The sequence below is a fragment of the Choristoneura fumiferana genome, chromosome 29 (genome assembly GCF_025370935.1).
Source record: "Choristoneura fumiferana chromosome 29, NRCan_CFum_1, whole genome shotgun sequence".
NCBI classification, from domain to species: domain Eukaryota; kingdom Metazoa; phylum Arthropoda; class Insecta; order Lepidoptera; family Tortricidae; genus Choristoneura; species Choristoneura fumiferana.
In genome coordinates, this window is record NC_133500.1 from 6,549,104 (window position 1) to 6,562,945 (window position 13,842).

At 39.4% G+C, this 13,842-nt stretch overlaps 1 protein-coding gene across 1 annotated transcript; it reads right to left on the minus strand.

The window, feature by feature from the left end:
* Nucleotides 1-1,201: 1,201 nt before the first annotated feature.
* LOC141444071 (uncharacterized) lies at nt 1,202-13,582 on the minus strand. The gene is made up of 13 exons (XM_074109505.1): nt 13,504-13,582; nt 12,620-12,792; nt 11,782-11,941; nt 9,596-9,783; nt 8,784-8,975; nt 7,850-7,984; nt 6,206-6,404; nt 5,597-5,772; nt 4,792-5,044; nt 2,737-2,888; nt 2,363-2,495; nt 1,776-1,879; nt 1,202-1,325 (listed from the first exon to the last, which is right to left on the minus strand). Exons 1-13 carry the CDS (start codon nt 13,540-13,542, stop codon nt 1,202-1,204), a joined length of 2,028 nt encoding a protein of 675 aa, XP_073965606.1. The 5' UTR covers nt 13,543-13,582.
* Nucleotides 13,583-13,842: the final 260 nt, after the last annotated feature.

Sequence of the window (13,842 nt, forward strand, 5' to 3'; positions counted from 1 at the left end):
CACTACAATAGTCAGGGATGAAGCGATGGGCGTTTTGCCCGGCCATGCGTGCAATATGACACACAGTGACTTTCATGGCAGATATTTTAATGGAAGGTTCCTGGAAAATACGACGGTTTTGTTAGTACTAGATACACAAAGCACTTACAGGTCCTCGTAACCTTTTTCCGTCTAAAAAGCAGCAGGTCTAAGTACTTACTACGAGTAAGTGGTTTAAAAAGCAATTGGTCCTAACCTTTTTTTGTCGAAAACTTGAAACGACATAGGTAGGTTAGATTAGGTTTCAGCTGCAAATCAGTCTAAAAAGCAGCTGGTCTAAGTACCCAAGTGGTCTAAGAAGCAACTGGCCTGAGTAGTAAGTGGTCTAAGAAACAACTGATACTAACCTTTTTTTTGTCGAAAACTTGAACCAACATATAGGTTAGGTTGGAGTTGCAAAATAGGAGCTCCGTCGACTGAGTCAGTAGTAGATTGGACAACAAGAGCATAAAACGGGACATTTTACCCGAGACGTTCATATAGCCACCCGAGCCGGTACGGCGAGGTTAGATAGACATGTCGAGGGGAAAATGGGTTTAATGCTCGCGTTTCACACTTTGCTTTTCACCTTGATTGAGAAGAAATTAAATAGCAAAAGTGGAAATAATTGTTCACTTGCTAGCCACCTTTTATTTTTATGCATTGCTATATATTTATACATTTTTAGTTTTATTGATTTACTTTAATTGATTTGATTGATTTTTAGTTTCATATAAAATAAAAATTATTAAAAAAATATAAATAAACTTTTTGTTTGTGGCTGTTGACACCTGATTACGTCTTAGTCGAAGATTTTACTGTATGCACTAGAGCATAAAAAATCATTTTATGTCCCCTAGATCCAGTTAACATTACGATATTACATACGAACATTACGATACAGTACTGTTATGGGGAATAAATCACAGATTACAGTACAAGAGTAGAAAAAGGTTTGAAATTCACGATTAGACAAAGAAGGACCATATTTGCTGCATAGAGGAATAATATAGATTTTGTTAAAAAATCACTTTAAATCCAATTTCCAACCAATGAACCAGTCGCAAGCAAAGACTAACGTCAATCAGACCACTCGATAACAGCGCCATCTAGCGATATTTTTTGTCAACAAACCCTTCCGGATTTTTTATCGACGTCGGTAGTTGCGAAACAGAAAAAAAAATCAGTTTTTGTTAGTTTTATTCATATCACTAATATTAGTGTTTGTATAATTTACACAGTAACAGAACTTATTTAAATACACGATTTTTTTCCTGATACACTCTGATTCCTCGGATATGGCATACCTGTTGACAAATAATCTTATTGTATACACACGTTTTATAGTGTCTAGGCCTGATCTGAGGTCTAGGTTTAGGACTTTTCGTAGCATACCGTGGTTTTAAAATCTAGAAATATATTTTTCATGTACCTACATAATTATATGTATTAAGCATATTCTTCAACTGTCAGTTAATAATATTACTTCTAAATATCTGAGGAACTGGCTTTAGATTTGTCCCGCGAGTGAAGCATGCTCAGTTGAAAACTTGCTTAGATGCTTGCTTGCATGCTTGAATGCAGCCTTGAATGCATAATAACATGCTTGCTTAAATGCTAACTTGCATGCTTGCTTGATTGTTTGTTTCTTTGAAATATTTATGGTTCACGCGAGCGAAACCGCGAGTAAAAGCTAGTTAAGGAATAAGGAATCTATATAACACATTATGTAAATCAGTGGATCGAATGAAACTTACGGATCTAGTCTTGTAAGATCGGCCTCATTAAATACGTAAGAGTCTGATTTCATGATGTGCCTTATTGAACCTTCGAACACTGCTCTACCGGGACCTACAATTATCTGAAAAAAAAAGATATACCCAGTGATAATCTTATATCTTATTATTATATTTGTTCTCAGGTCTTGGACGTTATTTATGTATATTATAAGTATGTTTATCCGTTGCCTAATATCCATAATACAAGCTTTGATTACTTTGGGCCTAGGTCAATTGATGTCAAATGTCCAGTGATATTTATTTATGTATTTGTTAGCAATAGAAATACATCATCTGTGACAATTTCAACTGTCTAGCTGTCACGATTCATGAGATACCGAGATACAGCCTGGTGACAGTCAGGCAAACGGACAGTGGAGTCTTAGTAATAAGTTCCCGTTTTAACCCTTTGCGTACGGAATCCTAAAAACACTGTATTACTATGTCGCATTACGATCATCGACCAACTCATTAAAGCCATCAAGTCTTTGACTTCGGACTTCTTATAGTCTCTCGTTTGTAATTACTTATTTACCTCCCTTAAGACACGATATATTATTATTCACCTTGGCTTGGTAATAATTGCTGTAGGTACCGGTTTCGTGTTTCTGCTTCTCTGCATACTCGTGCAGTTTTTCGCGTGACAGCTGACTGGCCACATATTCAACATGACTCAGCGTCCGTTCCTGGCAGATATCACTGGTGATAAACAAAAAAAAAATTGTTAAAAAACACTTTTTATTACAAACTTTCCTTGCTGACTGTACTTTTTGTTGACTGTACTTGCATTGTCATCCAAACTACACTGCACCACAAGTCGATGCCATTAACCATGCGATTATTATTATTATTAACCGTTGAGGAGTTCCGTCCCGCGGAGACGATCCTGGCTGGACTATCAGGAATTTTCAAATTAAATAAAAGCTCGTAAGAACCATACCTCCACGGCTCGATCAACATATTGATGTATTTAACCAGCATATCGGGGATTTTCTCGTAGAGGGAGTCCTTGCGGGGAATGGGATGCCAACTGGCGCACGCGCACCACAAAGGATGCACGCCCGCCTCGCCGCAGGACCGAGACGCGGGGATCTAGAAATATATATAATTGTTAAACTAGCTACTGCCCGCAACTCCGCCCGTAGAGAATACGTTTATTTAGCGTAAACTGGGATTACTTTGTATCACGGGGTGACTTTGATAGAAACTTCATTTTATTTTTAACCCCCGACGCAAAAGGAGGGAGGTTATAAGTTTGACCGCTATGTGTTGTCACGATGCAAACAGGCGATCGCTGACATCCTAGTTAGCTCATTGTAAGCTAGATGGCGCTTTCCTCAATCTCTGAACAGAATGACAGACGAACTCTAGAGGTCGCCACCGTAGTTTTCTCTTGGTTGAAACAATTAAGTTAATCTTATTTTATTTACGTAATAATACGTATTTAAAATTTATTTATTATTTACTTATTTATTTTATAAAAGTTGGCAATTTATAACACTGAATTCACTACACAAGTTTGTATCATTAAATATCACTATAACCGACTCACTCTTGACCGTTTTGCCGCCCATTATTATTCTTGCCCTTAAAAGCTAAAGCACAGCTGTAAAACACACATTCAACAGCACCTCTTACACACTGAACAAGCTCCCTAGAAAGCTCCATAAGTCCAAGACTTGGTAAGTTCTCCGATATTTAACTCTGACCCATGAACTTGTGTTTTTCTGTGTATTTTATTTTAATTATTTTCTTTATAATTTTAACTTTGTCTAATTGAACTGAAGGCTTCCCCTGGCCAGGGAATCCTTTATTTCAAACACTTATACTTAATATTTTAACACTTGCTAATTTCTCCCATCCGTTGTTATAATACTCAGAACCTATGTTAATGCTTATTACTTTATTTCAACGGATGCTCTGTGATGTTAAAATAATTCAAACTCAACTCAGTAAAATTTAATTTTGAAAGTAAACTTCTAATGGTTATTTAGTAAACCTTTGTATTTCAAGTTTTAACGGTCACTTAGGTCACTTATTCTTTCCTTTTGCTTTTAAAATAATTATATAAAACTAAAATCACTTTCCTTTGCCTGCCTGTAACTCCGTATGATTGTCTCTGCCACTCACTGCAATTCAGCACAACCTGAGAGTTGGTGTATCGCTGCAGAGGAGTGACTGGCAAACAATCTAGCACTGGACCACAACTGACACCACCTAATTTACAGGGCAGCTCCTTGCGGCTACAAATTTCACGGCTCAGACGGCTCCTTTACGCCCAAGCCTTGACACCAAGCCCTGACGGCCTTAACTTCCGGAGCACTACACATTTTAACCTGGATGTTCCGGCGTGGAACACTGTCCAGGCTGCTCGTCCTGCCGCCCTTAGGCCCCTTCTGACCTCGGCACCGACGACCGCTCTGCTGAACCAGGCCCCCCTGCTGCGGCCAGCCCTCTTCGCTCCGAGTTCTTCTCCTCAAGAGGTCTGCCCTTGACAGCGTGTCTGTGTGTCTGTATGTGGCACCGTAGCTCTTAAACGGGTAGACCGATTTGAATGCGGTTTTTTTCATTTGAAAGCAGGTTTTTTAGCAATGGTTCTTAGACATGTTTTATTAAAATAGGTTTAGCCGTTTTTGAGATATTGAACTTTGAAGTGCCAAAGTCGGGGGTTCCCAACTTTTTGTTGTTATTTTGTTTTTAATGTTGGTAAAACTGATAGTTATTCTCACCAGTTACTCTGACGCAGTGAATAAGTGGGGTCGGCAACGGCACAAATCAAATGTGAAAATTTATGTAAAAAAAAATTACTTAGTATTTTCAAGTGTGGTCGTGGTGATAGATGGGTTTATGTGATTTGTGTGTGTTCCTACAGTGTGAAGTTGGAGGAACTGCATAAACACACATTTCTTGCATAAACGTAGCTTTCATTAGGTCGTTTGTGAGCAAAGTACCTAATTGTTTTAGTTCTTTGTAATATTAGTGTCAAACTACTCACAGGCCGCAATAATGATAGACCTCTCTCCAAATCCGCTCCAGGAACTTTATACCGGTTCCTATGGTCACTAATGCCCAGGATATCTGTCAAGGTCGTGTGGATATCGAAGGGAGTTATCAGCAAGTCCGCGTTTGCCTTTAACGCTGCTGCAGCATCAGGTCTCATCTGGTTTAGACGTTTCGGTATCATTATGGCCATCAGGGGAAGACGCTCTTCGAGCTTTCCTTGGATGGTTTCCCGGAATGGTGAGGAGCTATTGCAAAAAAAAAATATATACACCGACAAAAATATATAGGGCGCCCGAAGACTATGGGACATCAAGGGAAAGTACCTGAAATATCATAGATAGGATATTCTGCTAAAAGAAGACTTTATGTTATTTTTAAAAGTTAGTAATTCTGCATTTTATGATTTTATAAGAATTACTTGCTTCGTCGGGGAATCGAACCGAGTTAAATGTGAAAAAAATAATTTCACGTTATTCCTTTCTTTTAAAAACAGTATGATACTTAGGAAGATTTATTATTTTTTGTCCATTTTTTCGATTGGGATCATAAAAATAGGGGTGATTTTTTTTCACATTTAAGTCGGTTCGATTCCCAGACGAAGCAAGTAATTCTTAGAAAATCTTTAAATGCAAAATTACTAACTTTTTTAAAATAACATAAAGCCTTCTTTCAGCAAAATATCCTATTTACGATATTTCAGGTGCTTTCCCTTGATGTCCCATACGCCCAGTATAATATACACCAGATAGGGTGTACTAGGTAAATTTGTCCTCAGCCTTAGAAACTTTAAACTTTACCTTGACCCATGGTCGCTCATCACAAAAAGCACAGTTTCCTGCATCTTTGTGTCCTGCTGGAGGTTGTAAAGAAAAGAGGACAAAACTTCGTCTGCTTCGGAACCCATGTTGAAGTTATTATTGGTGATGTCACTGATAAAGGTAAAGGAGAAACGGTTGCCATTCAACTGTAAAAACTGGGAAAGGAAATAATTTTTAAGATTTAGTCATAGGTCGGATTCTTCACAATACATATTTGCTCAATTTTTATAAAGCGAGAATCAGCCTTTTAACACCAATGAAGTTAAATGCATAAATAATTATCGTCTTCATCTATACGCAGTCTTTCACTAAAGCCTGGTAATAAAATGTCTTTATCCGTTGCATCTACAGAACCATAATCTGATTCTGGTTCAACTGCAGTATATAATACCATCTTTCTGTTTCAAGCAGCGACTCAAAAATTGGAATCACCTTAATTTTGATCAAACTTCGATAGAAATAGAACGATTAGAAGACAGAACTGCGATAGGTTTTCCTTAGGTTCGGTTGGGTCATCGTGGGGAAACATTGACATGACCGGGCTAGGGTTAAGTTTCTTTAACTGGATATTTTGATCTCGGTACTTACTTGATGGGTGAGATTCAACAGCGTCCTATATAGTGGCGTACCTCCCAAACAGAAACTCCTGTTTCCCTCAGCAGTATCCCCGAACACTTCCTTAAGGAGAGGCAGCACGTAGTGGTCTGTCAACGAGTCTCGAAAGACTTTAAATTTATGCTGGAATGGACCAAAAAACGGAGAGTCTTCGAAATGGGCTGTACGGTAACTGTTGAATAATAGTACATTGTGTCTTAAGGGCGGTAAATAAGGAATTACGAACGAGAGTCTATTAAAAGCCCGAAGTCGAAGACTGAGGGCTTTAATGAGTCGATGTTCGTAATTCTAGTACCGCCCGTGCGAAATACAACGTTTCTCATCACATTTGCGAGTAAAATTTTATATTTGTAAAAGAAAAAATATAACTCTTCCAAATATTGGCGATACCTTAGGCTGCGCTCTTGGTAGCGCCGCCCTCCCCCTCCCCCTCCCGCAGCATGCTTCGCAACGTGCGTGTGCATGTGGTCCTGCAGCAGGAGCCCGCGCAGCACCATCAGTACGGGCACCGACTCATTTACCGACCTTGGGCTTCATGACAAGAAAATTAGTACGGGCAATGACTCATTTACCGACCACGGGTTTCATGACAAGCACATTAAGGTCGAGGGTTTTATTTGGGGGTTTGCGACCAAGGTAGCCTGCATGTTTCTACACTGTTTACGAGCGAGTGTGATGAAAAAAGTTTTACACCGCTTGCTGGTGTTTTGCAAGCATTTATTTAGTGTCACCTGTCCCGTTGTCTGTCTGTGTCTCTGTCTGTAAACAAATCTTGCAAGTTAAATACGACCAACTTTCTTGGAATTCAATACTTATGTAAATTGCGTGACAACAAAATAATCTGGTAGTGAAATCCTGGTAGTCCGGCCGGGACGCCTCCACAGGACGGAACTCTTCAGCGGTTAATGGCATTGACTTGAAATTTGGTATGCAAATGTAGTTTGGGTAAAAATACAAGTTTAGTCAACAAAAAGTATAATCAGCAAAAAAAGCCTATATTAAAAACCAAACCCTTAATCTACCAAAAACTATAACTTAACCAAACTATACCAAAAACTTTAATCTACAACTAAATTTAGACTTATCATGACGAGTATTCTTGCTTTTATTCACCAAAACTTAACTAACCAAACTCTCAAAAGCTAGATTCTTAAAAGTATAGTTTTAAAAACTTTACTAATCCGTCAGTTATATTTTCGAAAATCTTGGACATGTGTTTACATCATCACTATCATCATCATCATCAGCCGGAAGACGTCCATTGCTGGACAAAGGCCTCCCCCTTAGAACGCCACAATGAACGACAACTCGCCACTTGCATCCACCGGTTTCCCGCTACTCTCACGATGTCGTCAGTCCACCTGGTGGGAGGCCTGCAAACGCTTCGTCTTCCAGTTCGTGGTCGTTACTCGAGGACTTTTCTCCCCCAACGGTTATCTGTTCTTCGAGCGATGTGGCCTGCCCATTGCCACTTCAATTTGCATATTTTTCCAGCTATGTCAGTGACTTTAGTGTACGTGTTTACATATTGGACACAAATTATGTCTGGAAACGGCTCCAACAATTTAAATATGGATTTTAATAAAATCGTTAGGCCCTAAAGATTACAAATCTTACCCCATCGTTGATAACTGATGGAACAGTAATTTGTCCTTATCTAAAGCCACGTTGTACTCAAAATGCTCTAACACAGTCTGTCCCACGAAGATAGGAAAAAAGCCACCGAAGCTTTGCTCCGTTACGACATTGTATCTAAGGGATAGAAAATACAACGTGTTATTTTTGACTTCAAATAGCTTGAAGGAAATATCAAAGGTCAAATTAAGTGAACGTCATCTCTAAAAAAACTAGTGACCTATCTTTCACTTTTAAAAGATAAATTGGAATTAACTTATTTACGGTGGTAAAGTTCTTCAAGTTTGTGAATTTTAGTTTTATTTTTTACAATGACTACTAACTGACTGACACTATATTTAATTACTAGCGTTTACTCGCGGCTTCGCACGCGTAAATCATTAGACAGAGCAGTTGAATAGAAATTCCGGGATTTTGATAAATTCTGGTGGGAATTCCCTAAAATTACATCGTGGTTTTCATTGACGTTAAATTAAAACACCCATGCCAAATTTCATGACTCTAAACCCAGCGGTTGTTATTTCAAGATTTTATCCCTATCCCGTGGGATTATCGGGATAAAAACTAGCCTATGTTTTATTCCAGGTTTACCCTTGAAAAGTCCACAAACTTTTAATCGAATATATGTGGGATCATTTGAAGGAAACAAACTTTTCGAAATTAAATAAGAAAAAGTTTATTAAAAATTGAAACTAGTGAATATACACATATATTTTATATTTTAGGGAATTCCCACGGGATTTCAATTCAACTGCTGTATCTAATGATTTATGCGTGCGAAGCCGCGGGTAAACGCTAGTAAGTACTATAAATAAATGTACTCAGCGGCACAAAATTTGGCCCACTCTTTATACAAAATTATATATTACTGCATACATTTGACGGCCAGATTTTTTGCCACTCAGTATAATAATACCCTTTAAAAATAAATGCTCCGATTTCGTTTAGTGCCTTATAAGTCTTAGGCATCTTCCTGATAAAGCCATTCCTGGATATAGATTTGAAAGCAATCATCATAATGTTAAGGCGTCTCTGAGTGGTTTGGTTTCGACGAGCAATATGTCTGAGTCCTGCTTTGTGTCCAGACCAGTATTGGAAAGAGCCTGGGCTGAGAAAAAAAATGAATGTATCAAACACTAGTTTAAGGTTAGAAGAGATGGCCGTTGGGGCCGAAAAGTTCTCAAATGGAGACCGCGGATCGACAAGTGCCACGTAGGACGTCCAACGACATGAGCGGGCTAAAGCCGCTGGTTCACGGTTGAGGCAGGCGCTTCCAACCGAAGCGAATGTCCAACAGTGGACGTCTTACAGCTGATTATAATGATGATGATGATGATGATGATAATGAGGATTAATCAATGGCAAAATGCAAAAAAACAGATAAAAGCCTTCCATAATACTCTTGATTTGAAATTTCAGGATTTCGTAAAAGAATCCGTGACACCGCAACATGCACAAACTGCCATGACAACGTCAGTTCTCTTTAAAATTTGTCGCCATGATCATGACAATATTAATTTATTAGTAACAAAATAATATATTTATATCCATAGTAACGATAAAGCTACATTTCGCTCATCGTCGGCGGTGGTACAAGTGCCTTATGAGCCCGAAAAATGTCGAGATGAACTCGATTTAACACATGAGTTTTCCAGTTTTATTTCATTAAATATGAGTGGGTCTCACGGTAGTTTCATGTTCAAAACGACTGTTATTATTGCGACATACCTCAAAGGGGTTGATCCAAAGCATGAAACCTCAACGAGGTCACTATTCACCAATTTATATTTCTGGTGAACCTTCAGAGTTTTTCGTGGGCCTATATTTTCATCACCATAGTACAGCAGGTCACGATACATACAGTAGCCGTGTTTTAACTTCTTTCTGTATTGTTTTGAGACGAAGCATTCATCTAACTGTAACGAAAAAACAATTCATCATCATCAAGTCAGCCGAAAGACGTCCACTGCTGGACATAGGCCACCCCCAACGCTCTCCACTCAGACCGGTCTTGTGCTTTTCGCATACACTGCGATCCCGCGATCTTAACCAGGTCGTCGCTCCATCTTGTTGGAGGCCTACCGACTCCCGAGCTCGTCTCCCGGTTCGAAAATACAATTACTATGAACTAAAACAATTACTTTGCTAGCTACGTTTATGCAAGATATGCGTGTTCATGCAGTGCCTCCCCCTACACTCAGTAAGATCACACAAAAATCACACAAACCCATATATCACCACCATCACACTACCCTGACACGTTTCGAACGCAACCAGAGCTCATCTTCAGAGCAACAAAACCGTACACCATGCTACCAGATGATAGACTAACAAATACAAATTATTATGTCGGCGGCCGATTGTAAAATCCGCCAAATCACGAAACTCCTACGCATATCGTGAAATGGGGCCATTTCATGATATGCCTAAAAGTTGGCCAGGCGTATCACGATGTGCCTGAAAAACAGTACGGCAGATCGATTAGAGCAACGCATTCGTCGATATTCCTAGCTCTATACCAGGCACATTGTGATATGCCGAAAAAAAGAAAAAAATTGGTACGACGAGCGAAGCGAGAAATGGTTAGTACCAGTAACAGTATTAATTGTGACCACAACGCACGAGCCAAGCCAGCGAAGCGAGCGTGGCGCGGCAGCGGCCGGCGAAGGGCCAGAACCGATTTGGCGGCGTTTCATGATATGCCTAGGAATTTCATGATCTGCCTAAACTGACCAAATCATGAAATGGCGCCATTTCACGATATGCCTAGGAATTTCGTAATCCGGCGGACTTTACGATCGGCCGCCGACATATATATTCACACTAGAGCCCTATGATATTTATTATGCAATACCCCTGGTGTCGCAGATGTTTATGGGCGGTGGTGATCTCTTACCATCAGGAGACCCACTTGCTCGTTTGTCATCCAATCGAATAAAAAAAAAATAATGAAGCAGGCGTTACTTTGCGTAGGTTCATATATCAATGAACTAAAATAAAATTACTTTGCTCACCCGCGCGCGACCTTATGATAGCTACTACTACAGGTAAAGGTAGACTAAATATGACGGTTTGGCGGCAAAATGTTTACATCAATGAAACTTTGTTCATTTATAACTTTATCTTGGCACTAGAAAGGAGGATAATGATGGATTTTCCGTGTGGTGTCGGGTTAGAATTACACCTGTCCATTTCTTCCGTGGATGTCGTAAGAGATGACAAAGGATATAGGTTAAGGTATACCGTAGGCAACAGGCTAGCAATCTGTCACTATTGTACCGTTTTTATCAAACTTAAAACCTGAAATCGATAGAAGTGGCTCCGAAGCCGTAATGTTTCGTGTGCTCTGCTCTGCCTACGTGTGTGTGTGTGTGTGTGTGTAGAAATGAGGATCTGTCGAGTCCTACCAAAATTTTGGGGGTCTTACCCTCTCCCAGGGGTTATGAGCAGCGGGGGAAATAAAAAAAAAAGATAAGTGAGGTGTCAAAAATGACACCCAACACATAGAAAACTATATTATTTTTAGCGCTGAATCGAATGAAACACTAGCCCCGAATGCTGCCCAGCCGAGTCGAATTTGACAAGTGGTCTCTTTCTTGAAGTTGGACCGCAGCTGGACCGTTTGTCCCAGGTATACACAGTGGCATTTTCTTATTTACTCCACAAAAGTATGCCAAATTGTTGATATTTATTCATTCATTTGCGTTCGTTCGTACGTCAGTAAACCAAAGACATGTGTACCAAATTTCCACTTAACCCGTTCAGCAGTTTCGTAGCAAATTGGCTACGACAGACCTGATAGATAAGATAACGGAGTGATCCTATAGGAGCTCTGGTGTACAGATACCTAAAAAGAACTGTCTTGGTACAAAACCTGCAAAGCCAAAGATATTTATCTAGTTCATGGTACTTACGTAGCATTCTATCAAGTCTGGCTCCTCGCATACTGCCGAGCCGGTCGGCGTTGCCTTGTCAAGTTTCACAGCCTCCTTGTCAAACGGGTCTAGAATAGGTAACGCACAACCTTTATTCTTATCTTCTATTAATCCATTTTGGATATCCTCCTCTATATCTCTGTAAATTGACATATAATTTTAAAGATCAGTAGCGCAAATCACACATGGGATGGCAGTGGGTTGGGAGCGGGTCGGGTCGGGAGTGCAGCGGGCCTATTTACGAACCTGTATATGAACAACACACTGCGGCGCCCGCGCACGAGCCGTCCCGCGCCCGCCGTCGGTGTGATGTTCTTCATATATGTAGGTATAGCCACGTAAATAGGCCCGCAGTAGGGCAAACCTGCTTATCGGGATACTTAGTAATTGGGATGCACCAAAAAAAACAACCTATAGTTTTTATTTTATTTTTGGAAAGAATAGGATATTTTAAGATACCATTTTCATCGATTTTGAATTTGGATGAGTATTTAATTTTTTATATTTTTTTTACGAAATACGCTGGATGACGTCACAGTGAAACAGCCTAAATGGACCAAAAATGAACCATGACAAATAGTTTTATTTATTTCTCTTCTTTTAGCTTCGATGATTCCTGTTTCTTTAATGGTGTGATAGTAAATAGATATTTTTTATTAAAATCTGATATTTAAATTCTTTGCGTGCGCTTATTGGCAATCAAATGGCCACGGTCTACATTCGAAAACTTTTCGGCCCCAAGTCATCTGTTCTCCGTGTGATACATAATTGACACATACCAGAACTTAAGTCTAAATATAATTTTGGTCATACTTACTCAGAATATTTATAAGCGGCCTCAATACTCATCTGCATGTCCAAGTCGAACATTCTTTCGTTTTGATTGGTGTCCCGCGTAAACCAAGAAAACAAGGTAAGTAAAAAAATGATAAACAGCAGACATAAGCCAACTTTCTTGGTGCGGTATAGACGCTTTAGAGCGGTCGATCTCTGGAAAAAAGTATCTATATATTCCTTTTTTCGAAGCCGTGGTGGCCGAGTGGTTTGACCTATGGCCTCTCAAGCAGAGGATCGTGGGTTCAAACCCAGGCTCGCACCTCTGGGTTTTTCGAAATTCATGTGCGGAATTACATTTGAAATTTACCACGAGTTTTACGGTGAAGGAAAACATCATGAGGAAACCTGCACAAACCTGCGAAGCAATTCAATGGTAAGTGTGAAGTTCCCAATCCGCACTGGGCCCGCGTGGGAAATACTGCCCAAGCCCTCTCATTCTGAGGGGAGGCCTGTGCCCTGCAGTGGGACGTATATAGGCTGGGATGATGATGATATTCCATTCCAGCCTCCTTTTAAATTTCAAAGAAAGAAAATACATTTATTCACAACACAGGATACAATAATATGATTATTAATGTACGATAGTATAGATGGTAAGACAGTATGTGTCGTTGCGGTTGTGAATCGGACACTGGCTCAGCATAATGCTGAATCTAACAAACGTATAATACTTTACAGTAATTTAAATTGCACTTGGAAGGCATTGCATGGTTTGATTGTAAACGTAAATATTACATTGCCATATCGTGTCCGATTTTCGAATACGACAGGCCCAACTCGTCTCATGGGTGTCGCAAAAGGTGACTAAGGGATCTAATATACATTTTTGCAATTTCGATATTAAATATTTCTGAAATTTCATACCTTCTTAATCCAGTAAAATAATTGTTTCAATAGCTTCATCTTCCACCAATTCGGTCGAAAACTTCAAAAAGAAATTGTCATTAACACGTCATTATTGACGTCATAAAGAATATTTTTTAAGAAGGTTAAGGTATAAAGTTGCTTAAAAACCGGCCAAGAGCGTGTCGGACACGCCCAAAATAGGGTTCCGTAGCCATAACGAAAAAATTAATTAATGTTTTTCTAGGGATTTCGTATTTTATACGGAATCTTCCAAGTTTAGGTATATTTTATACCTTAGGCTGCTATTTACTCTTAAACTACTAATAAGTCTCAAGCAAACTTAGCCGTTAATAGTTT